This window comes from Hemicordylus capensis, chromosome 4, assembly GCF_027244095.1.
Source record: "Hemicordylus capensis ecotype Gifberg chromosome 4, rHemCap1.1.pri, whole genome shotgun sequence".
Taxonomy (NCBI): domain Eukaryota; kingdom Metazoa; phylum Chordata; class Lepidosauria; order Squamata; family Cordylidae; genus Hemicordylus; species Hemicordylus capensis.
The window spans coordinates 156,938,839-156,959,568 of NC_069660.1; the positions used below are offsets into that span (position 1 = coordinate 156,938,839).

Genomic DNA, 20,730 nt, shown 5'->3' on the forward strand with positions numbered 1-20,730 from the left:
TTCAGCTTCTTGTCTTTCATATCTTTCAATTTACTAGCATCTGATCTGAGCCTAGATATTTTATTTTCTAATCCATTTAGGTGATGTACTACTTTCTTTTATTACAGGTCCATTGATCTTATATCCGAGCTCTTGTGTTGTTATTGTTGCTGCACTGTACATTAGTTGGTTTGTTTCTTGCAAATTATTGGTTGTTATTTCTGCAAGTGCAGCATTGACATCTTTTAATGCCTGAGCAAGTTGTTTTTTGGCAACTGTTTTTAGAGCTGGAAGTCGAACCCTGGTGGTTGTTTAGTTCATGTGCTCAGTTATTTTTTGCTTTAATTCTTGTTGCTTTTCTGTTAAACGGCATTCCGGTTTTTGAGGTGAAGGCAAAGGGGAGGTTGCCTGGTTTTGATTTTGAAACAGTTCAGCAACAGTAGCATCCTCTATTTCCAACACCTCCTCCACCTGCACCTGAGCAACTTCTTCAATTGGTGGTAATTCTTCTTCCATATCTTGAGCCTGTGTTGCTCTTTGCAGTTCTTCCAGCTCAACTCCTGTGAATACTTTATTTCTGATTATGAATCTTCTCTGGTCTGCTAGCCTTTGTTCTGTTATTTCTGTATCTGGATGCTTCTCTTTCCAGATTTGGTACATTCTTTTTAAATAACCTCTTCTAGTTGGACTAGATTTGTAATAGCAGATCATTATTTCCTTGTTGGCATTTTTCGTATATTTTTTCTGGTTAAGCGACGTTTCTTCCAGTAACCTTGCAGTCTCCAGCCCTGGTTGCTCAACTGAAGATCCTGAGTCCTGTTGCCCACTTGCCACCAGATGTCCAGGGACTCCAGCACCTGGCGCGGTCCTTGTTGACCCGGGCGACGACCGATCCGGTATAGATTTATTAAAGTTACGTCTCGCCATATTGTTGATGGGAGAGGCACTCTTTGTCTGGCTCCTCTGGTGAGACCTGTCCAGTATGGTTGGACCTCTGGCATAGCTCTCACCTTCCTCAGAGCACACAAGCCCCACAACCACACCAAGGTAGTGCCTCACTGGGGGTTGTTGTTGTTATATGGTATGCCTTAAGTTCCTACGTAGGAGACCTTGAAAGGCGAAGAGGAACATCAGAAGGTGGATCTGAGTGACGACTAGCCTGGTCCGAGTCCGAGTACCCCATATCAGAATATTCCTACCCTGGGTACGGAGATGGGGATGAATGCTGTGTTGGAGAAGGGCTTGGTGGAGGGCTAGACTTCTTTTTCCCTTCCCTCCTGGCTTCTCCTGTGCCAGCACCTGTGTTTGAGTCTGGCATGACATGGAGACTAGTAGTTTGGGTTCCGGCTGCCGGCACGCAGGCTGTTGGCGAAGATCAGCTGGGGGCTGTTGGAGTGGGATTGCCAAATGTCCAGAACGTAGTTCCAAGTAGCTGATGGCATGTTGTCGTAGCAGTGCCTGGTTCTGAAGTGGAGACCCTTGCTGTGCCTTCCATTTCAAATAATCACCGTAATCATGTGGAAGCGAATGTCGGAATCCACATGAATGAGTTGGCTGAGTTGAAGGTGGACGTATACCCTGCTCGGGGTTAGGCTGGCCAGTTCTTGGAGGCACTACCAAAAATGGTGATTGGAGTAAATTCCCTACCACAGCCCTAGGTGAGATTGATGGTGTTTTGGGTGGAGGGATCAGAAGATCCTCCTCCACTTAAGAAGCTTAATCCTCCTCGTGTTTAAGAAGCCCTGGAAGGTGGAGCCCGAAGGGGTACTAGATGCAGAGTCCAATAAACCTTTAAGAGTTGTAGTTGTACCGTGTCCTGATAGCTGTTGCCTTCCTCTACCCTCCAGTGATGGAGTAGAGGGTGATTGTTGAGGAGTACGCGATAATGATCGGCGCCTTAGAACTAAATGTCTCTCAATTCGCTCATCCTGAGCAATCAAAGCCGGCTGTTCTGTTGATATTGAGGAACGCACTGGTCCTCCGCTGGAATGCTCCTCTATCGATGCCGATACGGCCTCCAGCCTCAAGGATCTCGGTGGTGCTGGCAATGTCGACACCAAGCCTGCCCCTCGTACATCTGCATCCAAATCAGCGTCAGATCCTTGTGCTGAGGAAGGAGAGGGTGTCCCGTGGCTCTTTCCTTCTATACTGGAACCACTATCCATCTTTATAGATTCTTTTCTCAGCCCATTTGTCCCACACATTGCCTCGTATATAAAAGACACCAAGGATCTTATCCATCAGCTGGAAGGTATGCAGGTACCTGAAGACTGTACATTGGTCACTTTGGATGTGACTTCCCTCTACTCTAACATACCTTTGGATGAGGCGAGGATTACCATATGTAATTTCTTGGATAAAAGGGTTGACAAGTCTATTCCCTCTTACTTTATCATGGAATTGGCAGATATTGTTTTGGAGAAAAGTTTTTTTAGGTTCAAGGAGCAATTCTATTTTCAACACAAGGGGGTTGCCATGGGCAACACCATGGCTCCAAGTCTTGCATGCTTATTCATGTCGGAGTTGGAAGAGGGTAAGATCTTGTCTCAAGAACAACATCCATTTTTCAGACATATCATAACATATAAACGGTTTATTGATGATATTTTCATAATTTTCCAAGATCACACAAAACTTTTTGAATTTGATCTTTGGATTAACTCTATCCATTCTTCTATTAAATGGTCTCCAATTTACATAAAATAGCATTTCTGGATACACACATTAACATAGGAAAAGACAGGTCTATTTTCTTTCAACTTCATCGAAAACCTACAGACAAGAACATGCTTCTCCACTTTGATTCATGGCATCCAGATCATTTACGGAAAGGACTTCCTTACAGCCAATTACAGCCAAAACTAAAAAGGAATGCCACTCATCATTTGGACTTTGAAAAAGAGGCACACACTCTCACGAATCAATTGCTAGATAGGGGCTATCCGAAACAGATCATTAACGCAGCCAAGATAAAGGCAGATCGAATAAACAGAAGCTGGCTTTTGGAGGAGAGACCGCAAAATAATAAAATGTCTAACCGATTAATATGGTCCTCACACTTTATGCCACTGAGCTTTAAAATCAAGAACATCATCCGACAGGAATGGCGTATTGTAAAGGACATTCCAGGGTGCACATTACCACCGATTTTTGCCTTTAAAAAAACTAAAAGCATCAGAGACCATTTGACAAAAGCAGACATATATGTGAATCCAACTACAAATGAACCCCTAATGCGATTCTATCGATGCGGCCATTGTGCTGCTTGTAAATTAGCTGTGGAGATAAAGGAACTATATATCACTTGGGAGAAACGCAATGTTAAATTGTCTTTCTTCGCTAATTGCAGCAGCAAGAACATTATCTATATGATTATATGCCCCTGTGGTCTAAAATATATAGGCAAAAGCACTAGGGCGGTCAGGACCAGGATTCTAGAACACCGGTCTAGAATCAAACACAATATTTTGGAGGCTCCCCTGATGGAACATTTTCGATCTTGTTTACACTCTCCTGATGATATTAGGTTCAGCGTTATCTTCAGATATCAGCCTCGAAGATTTGAGCATGAGGATACTGATTCTTTTCTTCTCAAAATGGAATCCTCTTTTATATATAAACTCAATACAGTTGTTCCCCATGGTTTGAATTCATCATGCGATTTGGCAGTGTTTCTTTAAGATGTTTCATTGATGAGTATACATGTAGGATTATACTGTGGCATTTTCCCTGCCTTTGACACTCAACTTATGTTTTGGAAAACAATTTTTGCAAAGGATATGATAACACTTCCCTAATGGAATTGGTATTTTGAGCAGAGTTATTAACAATTTGCAGGATGACAATATCACACATTTTCTAGGAGCTTTGTGGCAATAATTTTGTGACAATATTTTTGTGATATATATCAAACTGATTATTACAGTCTGTAACAATTAGAATCATGTTACTATTTACTGGCAAATTTCATGGTTTTTGTGAGCTAAGCATTATGTTTAAGGTCATTGCTGATGACTGATAAAGTAGATATACTATAACATACGTAAAATGAGAGCGTTATACTCCATTTTGTTTTATTAAAGTGGGCACACTTTATTCTGATATATGAATTTGGGAACTATAGTCTGTATGCCAGTATAATCTGTTGATTATTGAATTTTTTTGGGAATGTCAACAAATGCGTTTATAGATGGCTGTTTTTAAAGTGTGAACTAACAGTAGATTATTGCAGATTGACTATAGCATGCTACTGGTCAATGTATTTTGTTAGGAATGTCAACAATCAGTAATCATAGCTGTTCTTTTTAAAGAAAGAATCAACAGCAATGCTGTCTCGATACTACATTCCGTTGACAAGGTCAACAACTACTGTTATATGTACTTATTTTTTAAAATAAGAGTTACCAGCAGATCAATAATTATTGCTATCGGCATTTGTTCTCCCAAAGTAAGAGCTAACAACAGATTGGTGTATTGTGCTGACAATAGTATCAACGTAAGTGTGCCGACAATGTGAATGATTTACTTTATGAATAACAGACCGCAGCTGTTTTGTTTATGTAATTAATCACTCAGTACGATTAACGTGTTACTCCCTGTGAATCACCACGCCTTCAATTAGCGGGCTATATAACGCAGAGCCCCATGAACTAACTAGTCATTGAATGATTTGTTTTCCCGGAGTGAGATGTAGGAGGATAGAGCTCTCCAAAAAATACTTTCGGAGGAAATGGGTATGTGTTAATGGGCGTATAGAGGGGAGGTTTTGGATAACATTATGATGTTTGTTGGATGAGCTCTGCTTTAGACAGCTCTGCTTTAGACAGACATTTGTGTACAGATTTGCTGACTAGCTATTGCACTTGCAACTTCTGCAATTGGAACTTTTGCAGTTTTTTTCTCATGAAGAACAAGACAGCTCTGCTTCAGATAGACAATTGTGTACAGATTTGCTGACCAGCTATTGCACTTGCAACTTCTGCAATTGGAACTTTTGCAGTTTTTTTCATTGAGAACAAGACTCTCCTGTACCAATTGATTATTTGGATGTTCAGGACCTACGTTCATTATGTACTACTCACACTCATTGTATTTATGCAGTGAAAGTTTAAGTGATTTGTATATCAAAAACCCTTTGAGGTCTTTTTTTTGTATATACTCAAAAAATAATAATGGATATTTTCACAACATTGAAAGTGTTTGGATTTTGTCACAATAATGCATAGGTTGGATTCTTCTTATGAACAAGAGTTTTGATAGTGCTGTATGTTTTGGGAGTGTTATCAATTCCTATTGCTATCATTACCATTATTTTTGCACGGTCTCACGCATTTTGCTGATGTCGACACCAAGCCTGCCCCTCGTACATCTGCATCCAAATCAGTGTCAGATCCTTGTGCTGAGGAAGGAGAGGGTGTCCCGTGGCTCTTTCCTTTTTGATGGTCTTTTCCTGAGTCACAACGACGCTTTTTGTCCTTGTGATGCATTTCTTTCGAGGAGACCTCCAGTGGCCTCTTGAAAGTCTCGCCTGCAGACACGGTTTTAGACTGCTTATGCACAGTTCCGTGCTGCTTCGACTTTGATGTTGGCGTCAATCTTGATGGTGGTGTCAAAGCCGAGGCTTCCCCCCTTGACGTCGATGGCAGACCCGGGCGAGGTGTAGGGGGATGGAGTTCTTCATTATAAAATACAGCACGGAGGCGCAAGGCTCTATTTGTCCCCGTCTGCTTCGAAAACGCGCAGCAGATCTTGCACGCTGCCGTACTGTGTTCTTCATCGAGGCACAGTAGGCAGGCCTTATGGTGGTCGGTAGAAGGTAGTTTCGTGCGGCACTTCACGCAGTGCTTAAAAGTCATCTTAGACTCCATTCTAACGGAGTCTTTTTGCGTCTTCCGTTCAACGATCCGAAGTCAAGTAAACCAAAAGAAACCGTCCGATCCATCAACAAAGTTAATCCGTAGTACAATCTCAATCCAGTAACACAGTCCAATGGTCAAATTCTCCATTAGGTAAGCAAATCCGTCAACAAAACTAGTCCAACATCCAAAAGGCAGTCCTACAAACAGTCCGTGGTAATAACGATTGTTCTCAAAAATATTCTCTAAATTCTCAGCTACCGAGAAGCCCAAACGTGGTCTGAACACTATGGCGGTCAAACAGAAACTGACAGGGAGACGCCCAACTGTTCAATATAACAGATGCTGAGAGCACGAGGGGACGGTTGGGCATCACGAGGAGCTACTTAGTCGGCCCATGAGGTCCCTGCACAGGCGCAGAACCCATTTCCTTATGGGCTTAATGGATCACTATCCAGACTTACCATATTCTCAACTGAATTACTGCTAACTTGTCAAGAACAAGCAGCAGCATGGCAGCTCCACTATTACTAAATGTTCATTTAACACTAATGATAGACTACCATACCCTGCCCAGAAGAGCTGAGAGGGGCAAGAGTCTTCTGAATACCAAATTCTGTATTTTTCCATGCAGAATTGCAAAACACATACAACCCTGGGTTATTGTAACCAAGTTCTTGCACTCACTGAGGCTATTCACATGAACAAGTAAATCCGGACTGAGGGAGCACAGCCTGGTTTTGCTCACTCATGTGAACCACCAGGATCGCGCCTGATCCTGGTGGGTACATGGCGGCAAACTCGCCAATGTAGCCTCTGGCTTAAATGAGGTTAAGGGAGCAAGCACTTGGGTGCCTCACAGCAGCACTTCCCTGTGCCCAGAGCTGCCAGGTGAGCTGCAGGCAGAGCACAGGAGAGCCACCACTCATTTGGGCAGGCAGGCTGCCCGCCCACGGAAAGGTAAGCAATAGTCTGTGGAGAGGGTCAGGAAAACCCGCTCTCCCCACAGAACTCCTTTCGGCTTTTCACACTGCTAGTGTGAAGTGCCTCACTGAGTTCTAGCTCAGAGGTGAACAAACTAAAGCCTGTGGGCCAGATACAGCTCTTGGGACCTTTTTCCCAAGCCACATAACCTGGCCACCATCTGGCCTGCATCACCTGCCCCCATTGCCTGGCCGCTTCACCGCCCCTCTCCTCTTTCACTGTTGCCTAGCAACAGTAGACGCTGCCACCACCTCTTCTGCCGCTGCTGGCCTGTGTGGCTGTTTCTCCAGCAGCCAGCTAGATGCTGCAGCGTACTACAATGACACCACCCACATGGTGGTGCATTACAATGTGCCCCGGCAGTTTGCTGCTTGCGGCAGGAGCAATAGTGTTGGCGGCAGCAGTGCGGCTGCCAGGGGATGGGGGTGGCCTGCCCAGTAGCCACACAGGCAGAAGGCAGCAGCAGAAGAGAAGCAGCAGCAGCAACAAGGGCATCGTGGCAGTCAGAGGAGGAAAATGGGGAGCAGTGGTGAGCCACCATTCAGTTTCTTATATGTATGTGGCCCTCCAGCCCAAAAGTTCACTCATCCCTGCTCTAGCTCCAATGTTTTGCAACTCCCTTCAGTTTGTGTTCAGCAAAAAGTTACAAGCAAAGCCTTGGATGCCTTGCACAGCTTTGCCGTGATCAGCTGGGCCCTGCCTCCAGGATTCCCTGTGTCCCATGGAAGTCTAAATCAAAGGAGTCGTCAGTCTGCCTGGTGGAACTTGGAGACTTGGCATGCAATCTACCTTGACTCCTGAAGTAAAGACTCTGGTAGTCCAGGCTAGTTAGCTTTCTTATTATATTTTGGTTTAATGTATGGTGTTGTGACTTCTCTCTCCACCCAGGCCCTTTCCTGTTTCTAAAATAAATCACCTTTTGATTTTGTAACTGCTGATCTGTGTCCAGTGTGTCCAATCCTAAAACTCCCCACAGCCTAGTTGTTTGGAGCATGTTAGTGTAGAACAGGGGTAGCTCTGGGGCTAGCCATCCTAACCTGTCAGGAGAGCCATTACAGTTGTGCCCAAAATAGTCAGATAATCTTCCTGACCTGAGCTTGGAAAGGAGTTCTCCTCGTTCTGCACAGTCCACACTGACTTGTCGGATGATTTCATGAAATACTATGTCATAGATGTTCTGTTCCACCTTCAGCAACTCCAGGACATTGTGCATCTTGGAAAAGTTGCAGGAAAAGTCAAGATCTTTACAAAGCAAGGCAAGAAAATGTTACTTATCCTTTGGATAGATCGGGGGTGAGGAAGAACACTTTGATCCACATTTACCCTCACTGATAGTTTTCTCTTGGTAGATGCTGTTCAAACCATTTGGAGGAAGTCTCTGAGGAAGAACTGCTGACATATGGGTTTACTTCTCAATATCTAATTTCTCTGGGTTACCAAAAAGCAAAAATGGACTATACCGTATTTTATGGACTATAAGACACACTTTTTTCCTCGAAAAATATCCACCAAAATTCAGGTGCGTCTTATACTCGTAACTGCTGTCTTATGCTCGTAAGCCTGCCCAACAGGTTCGAGGGGGGGGATTATCCCCCAGCAAAGCCTGTACCGATGCTAAAGGAGGGGGTTGGGGACAACCCTCTATTAACCCCATGCCGCCTGGGGACTGCCGCTCCAGATCACCCTCTGCCGCTTGGGCCGTGGACTACTCCTCCTCCCCGATCGTGCAAGTTTTACATCACCACCAGCAACACCATCGTTATCAGCTCTCCCTCCCGTTTTACTTTCTGCAAACATGTTCAGCTGACTTTCTGCAAACATGTTCAGCTGAAGAAAGTGCAAAGAAGTAGGAGAGCCGAAGTGGTGGCCGCTCCCTCCTCTGTCTGGAAGTTCATATGACCCCTGCCTGCCCACCAAGTATGTGCATTCTGGTGAGGAGAAGGAAAGCTCAAAAAAGAAAGAGGATGTTTTTTTTATAGGGTCAGAAGCGAGGTTGAAGAGCAAACAAGGAGTGGAGTAGGAGCAATTGAAAGAGGACTTATCTGAGGCAAGAAGAAAGGAGAACAAACTGAAGCAAGGCTGAGAGTCCTTTCCTGGAGCTAGCAGGACTTTTCGGTACAGTTTTGATAACAGTTTAATATGTTAAAACTCTGAAAAACTGGATTAAAATTAAGGTGCGTCTTATAGTCCGTAGTTTCTTATAGTCCATAAAATACGGTAATACACTGTATTTATACCAAGCTGCAAAGGGATTTGAGGTTGGTCCTCACATACTATAGTATTGAGAGTTCTAAGCAGAGATTCACTCCAACTAGATACATTTTCAGTCTCACAGTTCTCAACTGTTGGAGGGCATCACATTGGCCCTCTTCAATGCCCTTCCATCAGTCCTCCTTGAGAGAAGAATACTGGAATATAGTCATGGAAACTGTGGCCAATATATCGTTGTATTGTCCCTATTATTGAGATATTTGTTCTATTTTTATTTAGCCTATTCTAGTTAAAATGCCAGGCAGGTCTGATGAGGTTTATTTATTTCCCCGCCATCAGATCAGAATCCATCTATTTCTGAAAGGAGTTGTCAAGTTAATTTTAGTCACCTGTAGTATCTGTCATAAACGGATTAAGATGATATAAACGGAATAGTTGCTTATTGTTTTTGTATGGCTGATTGTTCTTAATGATCATACAAAATCGCTTCTGTAATTATGAATTAATGATCATATTTGTCTGGATCGTGATCTGTTGCCATTCATTAACCTGGGTTCTATGCCTGCATAGGACCTCACAGGTGCCTCTATGAGTTCCTTGGGGCACCTATGTTCCACCTCTCATGCTCAGTGCAGCCGTTTATTTTGGTGGTTTGGGTGCCATTCCCTCAGTCCCTTTCCGACCACCTTAGCATTAACTTCCTTTGGTTTCTGCTCTTCGGTTTTCTTGGTTAGATTCTGCAAGTACCTAACCAAGAAAAGGACTGTTCTTTTCTGGCTTTGTGACTTTGGACGCTTTATCGATACTCTTTTGCTGGACACCGGTTTTTATCTGTTTTTACCTTCTTTTCTGCACCTGGCTTTCCAAATGCACGTTAAGAAAACTTTCCAGAAATGTGCTGATTGTGGTGGCAAGTTACTAGAATACCACTTCAGTGTATAAAATCTGCACTTCATTCTCTCGCCAAACTTTGAAGAATCATGCTCTGCACCCTCAATTATTATATGAACAAGTATTTTGACTACCAACACTGATGCCTCAGTCCCCATCTCCTTTGACATCAGTGTCGACATCAAGATCTACAGGTGAAACTCGGAAAATTAGAATATCGTGCAAAAGTCCATTAATTTCAGCAATGCAAATTAAAAGGTGAAACTGATATATGAGACAGACGCATTACATGCAAAGCGAGATAAGTCAAGCCTTAATTGGTTATAATTGTGATGATCATGGCGTACAGCTCATGAAAACCCCAAATCCACAATCTCAGAAAATTAGAATATTACATGGAACCAAGAAGACAAGGATTGAAGAATAGAACAATATCGCACCTCTGAAAAGTATACAGTGTACTGTGCTTGATTGGCCAGCAAACTCGCCTGACCCGACCCCATAGAGAATCTATGGGGCATTGCCAAGAGAAGGATGAGAGACATGAGACCAAACAATGCAGAATTGCTGAAGGCCGCTAATGAAGCATCCTGGTCTTCCATAATACCTCATCAGTGCCACAGGCTGATAGCATCCATGCCACGCCGCACTGAGGCAGTAATTGCTGCAAAAGGGGCCCAAACCAAGTACTGAATACATATGCATGCTTATACTTTTCAGAGGTCCGATATTGTTCTATTCTTCAATCCTTGTCTTATTGGTTCCATGTAATATTCTAATTTTCTGGGATTGTGGATTTGGGGTTTTCATGAGCTGTACGCCATGATCATCACAATTATAATAAATTAAGGCTTGACTTATCTCGCTTTGCATGTAATGCGTCTGTCTCATATATCAGTTTCACCTTTTAATTTGCATTACTGAAATTAATGGACTTTTGCACAATATTCTAATTTTCCGAGTTTCACCTGTATGTCAGGGACTGTAGCGGCTGCAAAGCCTAAACCCTCAACATTGGGCGCAGCCTTGACAGACATAGTGTTTAAACGTCCCGACTGATGAACCAAAGAGCTCTTCTTTGACTCATAGTCATAGGAAGCACAAGAAGAAATGCAAGGCACTGGACAATGACCAACCTTCATCTCTGTTGCTGAAGAAGCAGGAGGAGAAGAGCACTGTTCTGACCTCAAGATCGACAGTCAGTACTCTGTCTCTGACTGACATAGATGCAGGGAGGGTCAATGGCCCCAGTGTCGGCTACCATACCCTTTTTGGTATAGAGATCTACTGGCAGCACTCCATCTCCAACTGCTGTACAGTTTTCTATGTCGAGATTGACACTGACACCAGGATTATTAGATCTGGGGCTTCCACCGTGCTTATGCAGGTGGATATTAGACTTTTTATTAGATCGTTCTCAACAGGTTAGGATGGGTTCTCATGTCTCGGTGGACCTCAGTATAAAAACGGGGATGCCGCAGGGGTGCGTGTTGAGCCCACTTTTGTACACGCTTTACCCATATGACTGTGTTCCCAACTACCCCAGCAATAAGATCATTAAGTTTGCAGACGACACAACTGTGATTGGTCTGATTACTGCTGGAGAAGGGGAGTCGGCCTACAGGAAGGAAGTGGAGTGGCTGACAGAGTGGTGTGGGGAGAATAACTTATTTCTCAATTTAAAAAAAACAAAGGAGATCATTGTGGATTTTAGGAAATGTAAATCGGATATTCAGCCACTCATTATTGAAGGGATTTGTGTGGAATGGGTTTCGGTGTTCAGATTTCTGGGAATGGAGTTGAGAGATGATCTGACATGGGGAGCAAACACCAAGGATCTGGTGAAGAGAGCACAGCAGAGACTATACTTCTTGAGAATTCTCAGGAGGAATAATCTTTCAAATAATCTACTGTTGATGTTCTACCGCTGTACCATAGAGAGTGTGTTAACCTATGGAATCTGTGTGTGGTTTGGAAGTTGCACAGTTAGGGAAAGAGCATTGTTGTCCAAGGTTGTTAAGACCGCGGAGAGAATAATTGGGTGTACTCTTCCCACTTTAGATCAAATTTATGCCACCAGGAGTTTTAACAAAGCAGTAGAGATAGTGCAGGATCCCACGCACCCTGGAAATGATCTCTTTCAGCTTCTGCCTTCGAGAAGGAGGTATGGGGTCATAAAGGCCAGGACCAGCCGCTTGAGAAATAGCTTCTATCCAAAAGCGGTTTTAGCTTTGAATGCAGCAAAATACAGTTTCTGATGGGGTTTTTGTTTTTCAGTTCTCAGAGTTCTTTAGTGTTTCTTTTAGAGTTTTTAGAGTAATGGGTATATGCCGGGGGGGTATATTGGGATATATTCAGCTATTCTTTGTTAGGTCCTGTAGAGGTTGTTGTAGAGTCTTTCAATCTCGTTGTTCTGTACAGGACAATGACAATAAAGATTTATCGTATCGTATCGTATCGAAAGTCTTCTACACAGCCATTGACACCATGCAAAGATTTCACGTTGGTATCGACAGACGAGCAACATAGAGACACTCCACTTCAATTCAAGCACCTCAAAGTCTTTATTGATGTCTATGGCTGAGACTCCTTGACACTCTCTGTCAACATCAAGGGAGGGTATCCCTCGACACCATGGGTTGATGTCCCCAAAGGGGGCCATCATCAATGTTGACATCACAGTGAGGAGGAAGCGTTGATCCACCAAGACGTTATTTTCTCTCTTATATTCGACAGAGAGTATCCCTTCAGCTTTAACATTTAAGGGATTCCTGAGCCAAGGCTTGGATGTTGACCCTGATTTGGATGAGGGGGACATGTCGGTCTCTAACACACATCCCATGTCTGTGGCATGTTTTATGCCTTCTAGTCGTGTCACTCATCCTGCAGCTGTCCTGCAGAGTGCTGATGCTGGCCAATCCTTCATTCAACCTAAACCTCAGTGCAAGTGTACCTACCCATCAACTGGGTTCTTCATTGGGTCATGACTACTCAGCTGCACCAGAGTTTCCTAGCTGCTGGGAAGGCGTAATGAAAGGTATGACACTACTTCCCCAGGACTTCCTTATGATTATGAATATCATTGTGGAAGGGACAACAGATTTCTACAATGGAAATATTTCATCACGTGCAGTTTCATTCTGGGGATCCAGGAGCCTGTGCTGCTCAACCGAGTTCCTCTCTCTTTAGAGCCCCAGCTCCGATGACTGGCCGTACTTCTACTCTGCCTCTGACTCAAACTTATCTTCCTCCATTTTCAAATCCTACTGCTTCGATGCCACACGTGCCTACTCGTGACTCAACACATGAGCTTGCAACTGCTACTACACAGCCACATCAGCTGCAGGACAACTCAGCAACTCCTGCTTCACCTGTCCCTACCCCTAACATACAAGTGGAGAGTGAACCTTTGTCTAAGGGCGACTATGACTCTTCCTCTAACTCCGAAGTGGAGTCAGGCATGGAAAATTGATCTGATCCATCACCAGAGGAAAATGTTCAGCCTATGCCTTCAATTTCCCCAGATGAGGAATTGAAGGTGTTACCACCTGCAGATTTCTGAAATAGTAAAGCCAAAGGCTTCAGCCATCAAGCAACTGACAAGTGAAGTGAAGGATCTTGTATATGACTTTATAGCTTCCTCTCAATCTGCTCAAATAGCGGCTTTAAAGATGCTGCCTGTTATATCTAAGGTGGTGCAATCTGCTTGGGAGGTGCTCCAGATATCTACCCCCACTTCTAAGTAGCTGGAGAGCCTGTATTGTGTACAGGAGGAGGATTGCTAGATTCCAGTGAAGCACCCAACTCCAAACTCGTTAGTAATTGACTGTGCTACCTTTTCTAAATCTGGACTTTGTCATACTACTCTGGCTGATAAAGAGGGCTGTAAAATCGATGTTATGGACCACAAGGTTTATTCCACCAATTGCCTTTCCATAGGCATAGCTAATTATATTGCCTACATGACCAAATATTACCACTCTTTGTGGGAGCATTTATACCAAGATGAAAATAATTTGGCACCTGAGGAATTCAAAAAGTGTTTTGCGGAGACCTTTATTAAATCCCCCAGTATTACATGTCAAAAGCTGAGCACTGCTAAATGTTTGGCAGAAACTGAGTCAAGAGCCATGTTGACTGCTGTCTCTGTTAGATGCCATGCTTGGCTTCATTCAGCTAACCTGCAGAATGAGATGAAGGAAAAGCCTGAAGGATTGCCTTTTGATGACAAACGTCTTTTTAGCAAAGATACTGATAGCACCATGAAAAAGAAATCTAAATATACAGCAAAATCCTTCACATCCTCTACTACCCAATCTTACTCATCTTCTCAATTTTGGCCTTATGGCCATCAGAAGCAAAGCTACAAGCCAAAAGAAAGGAGATGTTTTAGGGAACCCTTCCGCCCTTACCAACATAGGCCTTATAACCAGAAGGTAAAACAATAACAAGGGTCCCACAGTAAGAGCAGGTTGCTTACCTGTAACAGAGGATCTGGAAGTGGTTCTAGACATTCATAACATTGGGTTTCTGCGCCTGCGCAGACCAGCTTCAGTTGGAATTCTTCAGCTCCTCGCGACGCCTATAACTGCCATGTGCACGTGACTACAGCACCCTCTAGAGGTGGTTAGGCGTCCTCTTACTCAGTTTCTTGATGACCACCTACCTCATAAGTCATTACGTCCATAAGTAGGCCTGGAGTAGTCTGCTTGTGGTGTAGTCCGCTTGTGCTGTAGCAGGGATGGACGGGCGGGATTTATGAATGTTAGAACCACTACCAGATCCTCCGTTACAGGTAAGCAACCTGCTCATCTGGATAGTGGTTCCAGACATCCATAACATTGGGTGAATCACAAGCTTCCCTGATGGCGGCGGGTGGCACAAGCTATTGGAGAACTCGTTTCAAAACTGCCCGTCCAAATTCCGCTGCTGCTGCTGTGCAGAGGTCCAGTGCATAGTGCTTGACAAAGGAGTGGTGTGATACCCAGGTTGCAGCAGTGCATATATCTTTAAAACTAATGCCCGCGAGATGCGCTGCAGAGGTGGCATATGCCCTGGTGGAATGTGCCCGTATGGTCCGAGGCGGAGCCACACATTATAGGCCATAAGCTAGCTTAATCAGCTCCACCAGCCAATAAGAGAGCTTTTGTCTACTCGGCGAAAGCCCCTTATGTTTGCCTTGTTCACATATAAAGAGGTGTTTCGTCTTGAGGAAGTGTTGAGTAGCCTTTAGGTAAAACAGCAGAGCTCTACGTACATCCAGTGAATGCATCGAGCGTTCAAGGTGAGTGGAAGGGTTCCTGGAAAAGGTTGGCAGCACAATATCTGCATTCAAGTGAGAGTCCGTCAATATCTTTGGCCGGAAGTCTGGATCCAAACGCATAACTACACGGTCAGGGTAGAACTTAGTATAGGGATCATATGGGAGAGCCTTAAGCCCACTGACACATTTTGCAGTAGTAATGGCCACCAGAAACAGGGTTTTCAGGGTCGTTAGCTTTACAGTTGCCTTTGCCAGTGGCTCAAATGGAGACTCAGTAAGAGCCGCAAGGACTAGTGACAAACTCCATTTCAATGTTGGTGGCCTGACTGGTGGATACAGGTTATTGATACCCTTAAGGAAATCTTTACATCTCGGGTGAGTGAACACAATCTTGTCATCCCACCCACTATGTCGGGCAGAAATGGCAGCCATGTGAACTCTTATGGAGACATTAGCTAGTCCACTCTTCTTCAAGCTGGTGAGGTAGAGTAGGACATCCTTGAGGCTTGCCTGCCTAGGTTGGAAATCGTGGGTGGCAGCATAACTGCAAAATCTACACCACTTAGCCCTGTAGCTGCGCCTGGTGGATGACTTTCTAGTGTTGAGCAGGATCTTCTTCAGAAACCTATCCTCCATGCCGTCAGACCCAGTGTTGACAAGTCTGGGTGCAGCTTGTGGCCCTGGTCCTGCGTAATCAGATCTGGCCACCAAGGGAGCCTTCTGTAGATCCCTTGGGACATTTTGAGTAGTGGCGTGAACCAAGGATGCCTTGGCCACCAAGGAGCAACTACAATTGCCTGTGTATGTTCTTGAAGCAATTTGGCGACCACCTTGTTTAGAAGCGGGATCGGAGAATAAATATAAAACACACCTTGGGTCCACTGATGTTGAAAGGCATCTCCTATGGATAATGCCCCCTGTCCCAATCCCGAGCAATACTGGTTGCAATTCCTGTTTTGTGTCATCGCAAACAGATCCACTTGGGCTGTTCCCCACGACCGGAAGAGCTGCTTTAAGATTGTGGGATTCAACTCTTATGCGTGCTGTAGGAGCACTCCGTCTCCCATCATGTCCCTGCTCAGAGAATCCGCCAAGCAATTTTGCGTCCCCTTGATGTGTATTGTTATGAGATGGATGGCCTTGGGAATATACCAGTTCCAGATCCATAGACTGAGGTTGCATAGCGATCTGGACACTGTGCCCCCTTGCTTGTTCACATAGGTGGTCGTATTGTCCATCTGAAATTGGACAATTTGACCCATTATGAGGTTTTCGAATGCCTGAAGTGCCTTGTGTGCCTCTAGGCACTCCAGATAGTTGATATGATATCAATTCTCTAGTGGAGACCACAAGCCTTGTGCCTTGTGTTCATTCAGATGGGTCCCCCAGCCCGTCAGTGAGGTATCCGTCGTGATCGTTATTTAAGGTTGCGGTGTCTCGAAGGGCACCCCCCTCAATAAGTTCTCTTGTTTCATCCACCAGTGTAGGGAAGACAGTACCTTTCTTGGAATCACTATCTGCTTGAACTGCAGTTCGCTCCTTGGATGGTAAGCTCAGAGGAACCACTGCTGTAGTATGCGTAACCTCAGTCTTGCGTAAGGGACTGTCATGGTACAAGACGCCATGAGGCTGAGTAGCACCTGTACTTTCCGAGCTGCCTGCAATGGTGACAACAGAAAAGACTTGATTAGGGCCCGTATCTTCTGGAAGCGATCTTCTGGAAGATACGCCATTTGTTTCTCCATATTCAGCTGAGCCCCGATGTATTGCAGGCAAGTGGAAGGAGTTAGAAAGGACTTATTCCAATTGATTTGGACTCCCAGTTCTTCCAGCAATGATGTCACCTCTGCTATGTGGGTCACAAGTTTGGGTTTGGATCTGGCTGTCAGAAGCCAATCGTCCAGGAATGGGTACAAAGACAGACCCTGGATCCTCAAATGGGCCACTATGACTCCCACACATTTGGTGAACACCAGCGGCGCTGAGACCAGTCCAAAAGGGCAGGATGTTGTACTGATAGATCTCCACCCCAAGCGTGAAGCAGAGATATTTGCGGTGGCTTTCCTGTATCCCCACATGGAAGTACGCGTCCTTGAGATCGAGTGTCGCAATCCAGCACTCCACATGGAGGATGGCTTGCAACGTTGTCATGCAGAATTTTTGTACTTCCATGTAGAGATTCAGCCAACACAGGTCCATTATGGGGCGTATGCCCCCATCTCGTTTTGGGATTTGAAAATATTGGGAATAGAATCTGGCTCTGAGCCCACTACATAGGTCAGTGTTTCTCAACCTTTTTGGAGTCAAGGACCGCTAAATTATTCGTGCAGAGTGTCAAGGACCGCTACATTCTTTGTGTGCAGTTTCCCGGACCAGCAGTTAGTAAAGGGGTTTCAAGTTTAAGTTTATTTTATATATTTAACAAACTTCTATACCTGCCCAAAACTTGCATCTCTGGGTAGTTTACAATTAAAATAATATCATAAAATAAAATTTGTTAAACAAACTGTATTTATTGCACTTGCCCCACCTCCAGTTGACACAAGACATAATGGCTTGTGGGCAGGTAGCCAAATGTCCTATCAACACAGCTATTCAGAAACATTTCAAGTACTAAAACTGAACTTAGATGCTGAAAAATAAAATCACCCCTAAAGTGAATCAAGAAGTGCTACCAAAACTGTTTTTATGTGAGTTACAAGTGAGCCTCTGAACAGAACCACCAGATTTTGTTTGCCCTTCCCCTGCTCTCCATAGGGCAAGAAGATGCTGAACAGCGCACAGGATATAGGTACACTACAAGTTGTTTTGTCTCTCTCCACCCCACAAAGCATTCTGAGAATCATAACTGGGTGAAGTACTGAAAATGGTTCGCTAGCGATTCCTGCCCCCATCACACAAACCCACACTAGTACAGTTCCCAGTGTCCGCTGGGAAGAACTGAATACTGAAACAGTTTAAGTCTGTCGTGTGTAGACATGCTCTCAATTTTTTGCGTGGAGGCAGCATTCTTCACACTGCTGGAAGTGGAAAGGGAAAGCGGTATTTTAACTTGGGGCGTGAGGGGAGAGCGCAAGCAGTCTTGACCCATCCACCTTTCAATGGCTTGCGAGGCGCCGGGAGCCGCCCCAAGCGGTGGGGGGGGCTCCCCAGAAAGATCTGACTCGCGCGACGTGTGCTGGCCCCGGGGCAGCAGCAGCAACGCAGCTGGCGGAGAAGCCCCTGCCTGCTTGCCGGGCTCCTCCAGGCAGGACTGACTCGACCCCCTCTGCCAGCCCTGTCTGGCGCTCCGCGATGACCCTCGGGGAGCAGCACGGCACGTGGCCTCCTCCTCCTGGGAAACAAAGCAGTGCGCGGCCTGGAGGTCGGGCGCTGCTGGGAGCCCGGTGGGTCGGGGGCGCGGTTGGCGGGGCTGAACAGCAGGAAGGGGGCACGGTCGCATCGCAGCAGCTCGCCCGAGCTGGCCGGGATGGCTGAGGAGGTGGAGAGTGCCCGAGCGGACAGGAGAAGGAGAAAGCGTGTGCGTCGCCAGCCACAGCCTGCCTGTCCCTTGCCCGTCTGTGTCCGCTCGATCGAGGCTTGGCTCAGACAGTGGCACTGCCTCCAGCTCGTGCACCCCCAATATTGCCGCGTCACCATTCCCACCCGATAACGCAAGCAGAGGCAACAAGGTTCCGGGTAGAAATGGTCTGGCTCCGATTGCGGTGGTTCCTCCCCTCCTGGCACCGCCTACTCTTCAGAGCCCTGCCTTCCTAGCAGCTAGGTCACGGACCGGCACTCAACCCTCTGCGGACCGGCAGCGGTCCGTGGACCGGGGGTTGAGAAACACTGACATAGGTGATATGGCTTCTTTTATCAACAGCTGCTGAACTTCCTTCCACAGTATAGGAGTTTCGGGTGTGTATCTTATACCCGTAAAGGGTGGGATCTCCGCGAACTCCAACGCATAACCTGTTTGAATTATGTGGAGCACCCAATGGTCCCTTGTTATGAGATGCCACGCAGGGGCGTAGCATGCTAGTTTGATTGTTATTCTTTGTGGAAGTAAGGAGATGTTCATCCCAGTGGGAGTGCTCAGTAGCAGTCTGTTGTCATCCTTGTTTGTCTTGGTGTGTGCAGTTGGGCTCAAGGCCAGGTCAAAGCTGTTTGTTCGATTGTGCCGGCTTATTACGTCCAGATTGGCTGGTTTTGTTTCTGGGGTAAAACGGCTTCTTATTATACCGCTGGTACTGTCGACTATAGTCCCTGCGATCACTTTGGCGACAATACGGTTGCTTCCTCTGATACTGCTGGTATGTAGAGGCAGTGTTCTTTTGTGACAAGAAGGAGCGGGCAGTTATTCTTGACTTCGTCCACTGCTCCATCGTCTCATCCGTTTTGTCCGAAAATAGACCTTTCCCATCAAAAGGGAGATTCTCAATGCGGTCTTTCATCTCCAGCTGTAAGCCTGTGGCTCACAGCCATGCATGCCGTCTCAGGACAATGGAAGACGCCAAGGTTCGTGACTCGGACTCTGCAAGGTGTTTTGCATTTGCCAATTGCTGTCTGGTGGCCGTGGTTGTCTTTGCAAACATCGCCTTAAACTGTTGCACGAAATCAGTGGGGTCCAGTGATGAACCCTGTTCAAACAGGTTCTCCCAAAGGGAGTGAGTATACTTAGCCTGGCATGCGATATAGTTTGAGATCTTTATTGAGAGACAGGCTGTGGAATAGGTGCGGCGCCCTAGCACATCTAACTTTCTGCCCTCCTTATCAGCCGGAGTGGTATGTCGGCACCCTCCTTTGGTAGTAGTTGCACAATCCACTATTATGGAGTTAGGTGTTGGGTGGTGTACCAGGCATTCATTTTCACCCTCTTGGACACGGTACAGTGCCTCTAGGCATTTTGAGGTAGGTGCCGAAGTTTGAATTACCTCCCACTTGGACTTAGCTGCTCTTGAAATGTGCGGCAACATAGGTATGTAGACTGGGTGCAATCCGGTAGTGGTCTTCATCATATTGTAGAGTGGATCATCCAGATCTGTTGTCTTTTGCTTCAGTTGCAGTCCCAAGACCTGTGCCATCTCAGCCACTTGCTGGTGGTAGCCCTTCATCTCCTCATTTGGCGAAACAGAAGGGACGGCCGCTACGTTAGCCCCTGGATCTGGCAAAACTGGACCCTCTGGGTCCCCTGGTTCAGGTTCTGTGGAATCAGAAACATAACTGTCCTCATCATCCACATCCTCATCCTCAGAAGTGGCTGCTGGTGAAAAATCAATTGGTGAGGCCCTCTGAGCAGACGCTGGGGTGTGGGTAGTCTGGATCATCTGTACTGAGGCTTGTGGAAAATTAGCTTGCAGGGACACCGAACGTTGTTGAGGCAAGGCAGTAGCAGTCTGGACAGCCAATTCGGTCTGATGAACCGGGGTTGAGAATGTTTGAACCGCAGAGTCCATAATCTTAGGAACCTGAGGCACAGGAGGTGCAAATGTTTGAACCCCAGCCTCCTGCCTTTGCGGCATTTCCTGTGGAAGGTTACGTTCACATAGCCATCGTGTAAAAAGAGAG

At 45.6% G+C, this 20,730-nt stretch overlaps 2 protein-coding genes across 7 annotated transcripts in view; both read right to left on the minus strand.

The window, feature by feature from the left end:
• The window catches only part of AXDND1 (axonemal dynein light chain domain containing 1), a 120,937-nt gene that overhangs the window by 75,537 nt on the left and 24,670 nt on the right, over positions 1-20,730 (minus strand). For all 6 annotated transcript variants that reach the window (XR_008305814.1, XM_053244189.1, XM_053244187.1 and 3 more), the window contains exon 9: positions 7,910-8,031. Coding sequence is in view for 5 of the 6 variants with exons in the window: in XM_053244189.1 (XP_053100164.1) it covers positions 7,910-8,031 (122 nt within the window). In the remaining variant the exon portion in view is untranslated. The remainder of the gene's footprint in view (positions 1-7,909; positions 8,032-20,730) is intronic.
• On the minus strand, positions 13,961-16,676 carry LOC128322613 (uncharacterized). Its single transcript, XM_053244210.1, has 2 exons — positions 14,401-16,676; positions 13,961-14,101 (listed from the first exon to the last, which is right to left on the minus strand). The coding sequence occupies exon 1, from the start codon at positions 16,363-16,365 to the stop codon at positions 15,016-15,018; it is 1,350 nt and encodes a 449-aa protein (XP_053100185.1). The 5' UTR covers positions 16,366-16,676; the 3' UTR covers positions 13,961-14,101; positions 14,401-15,015.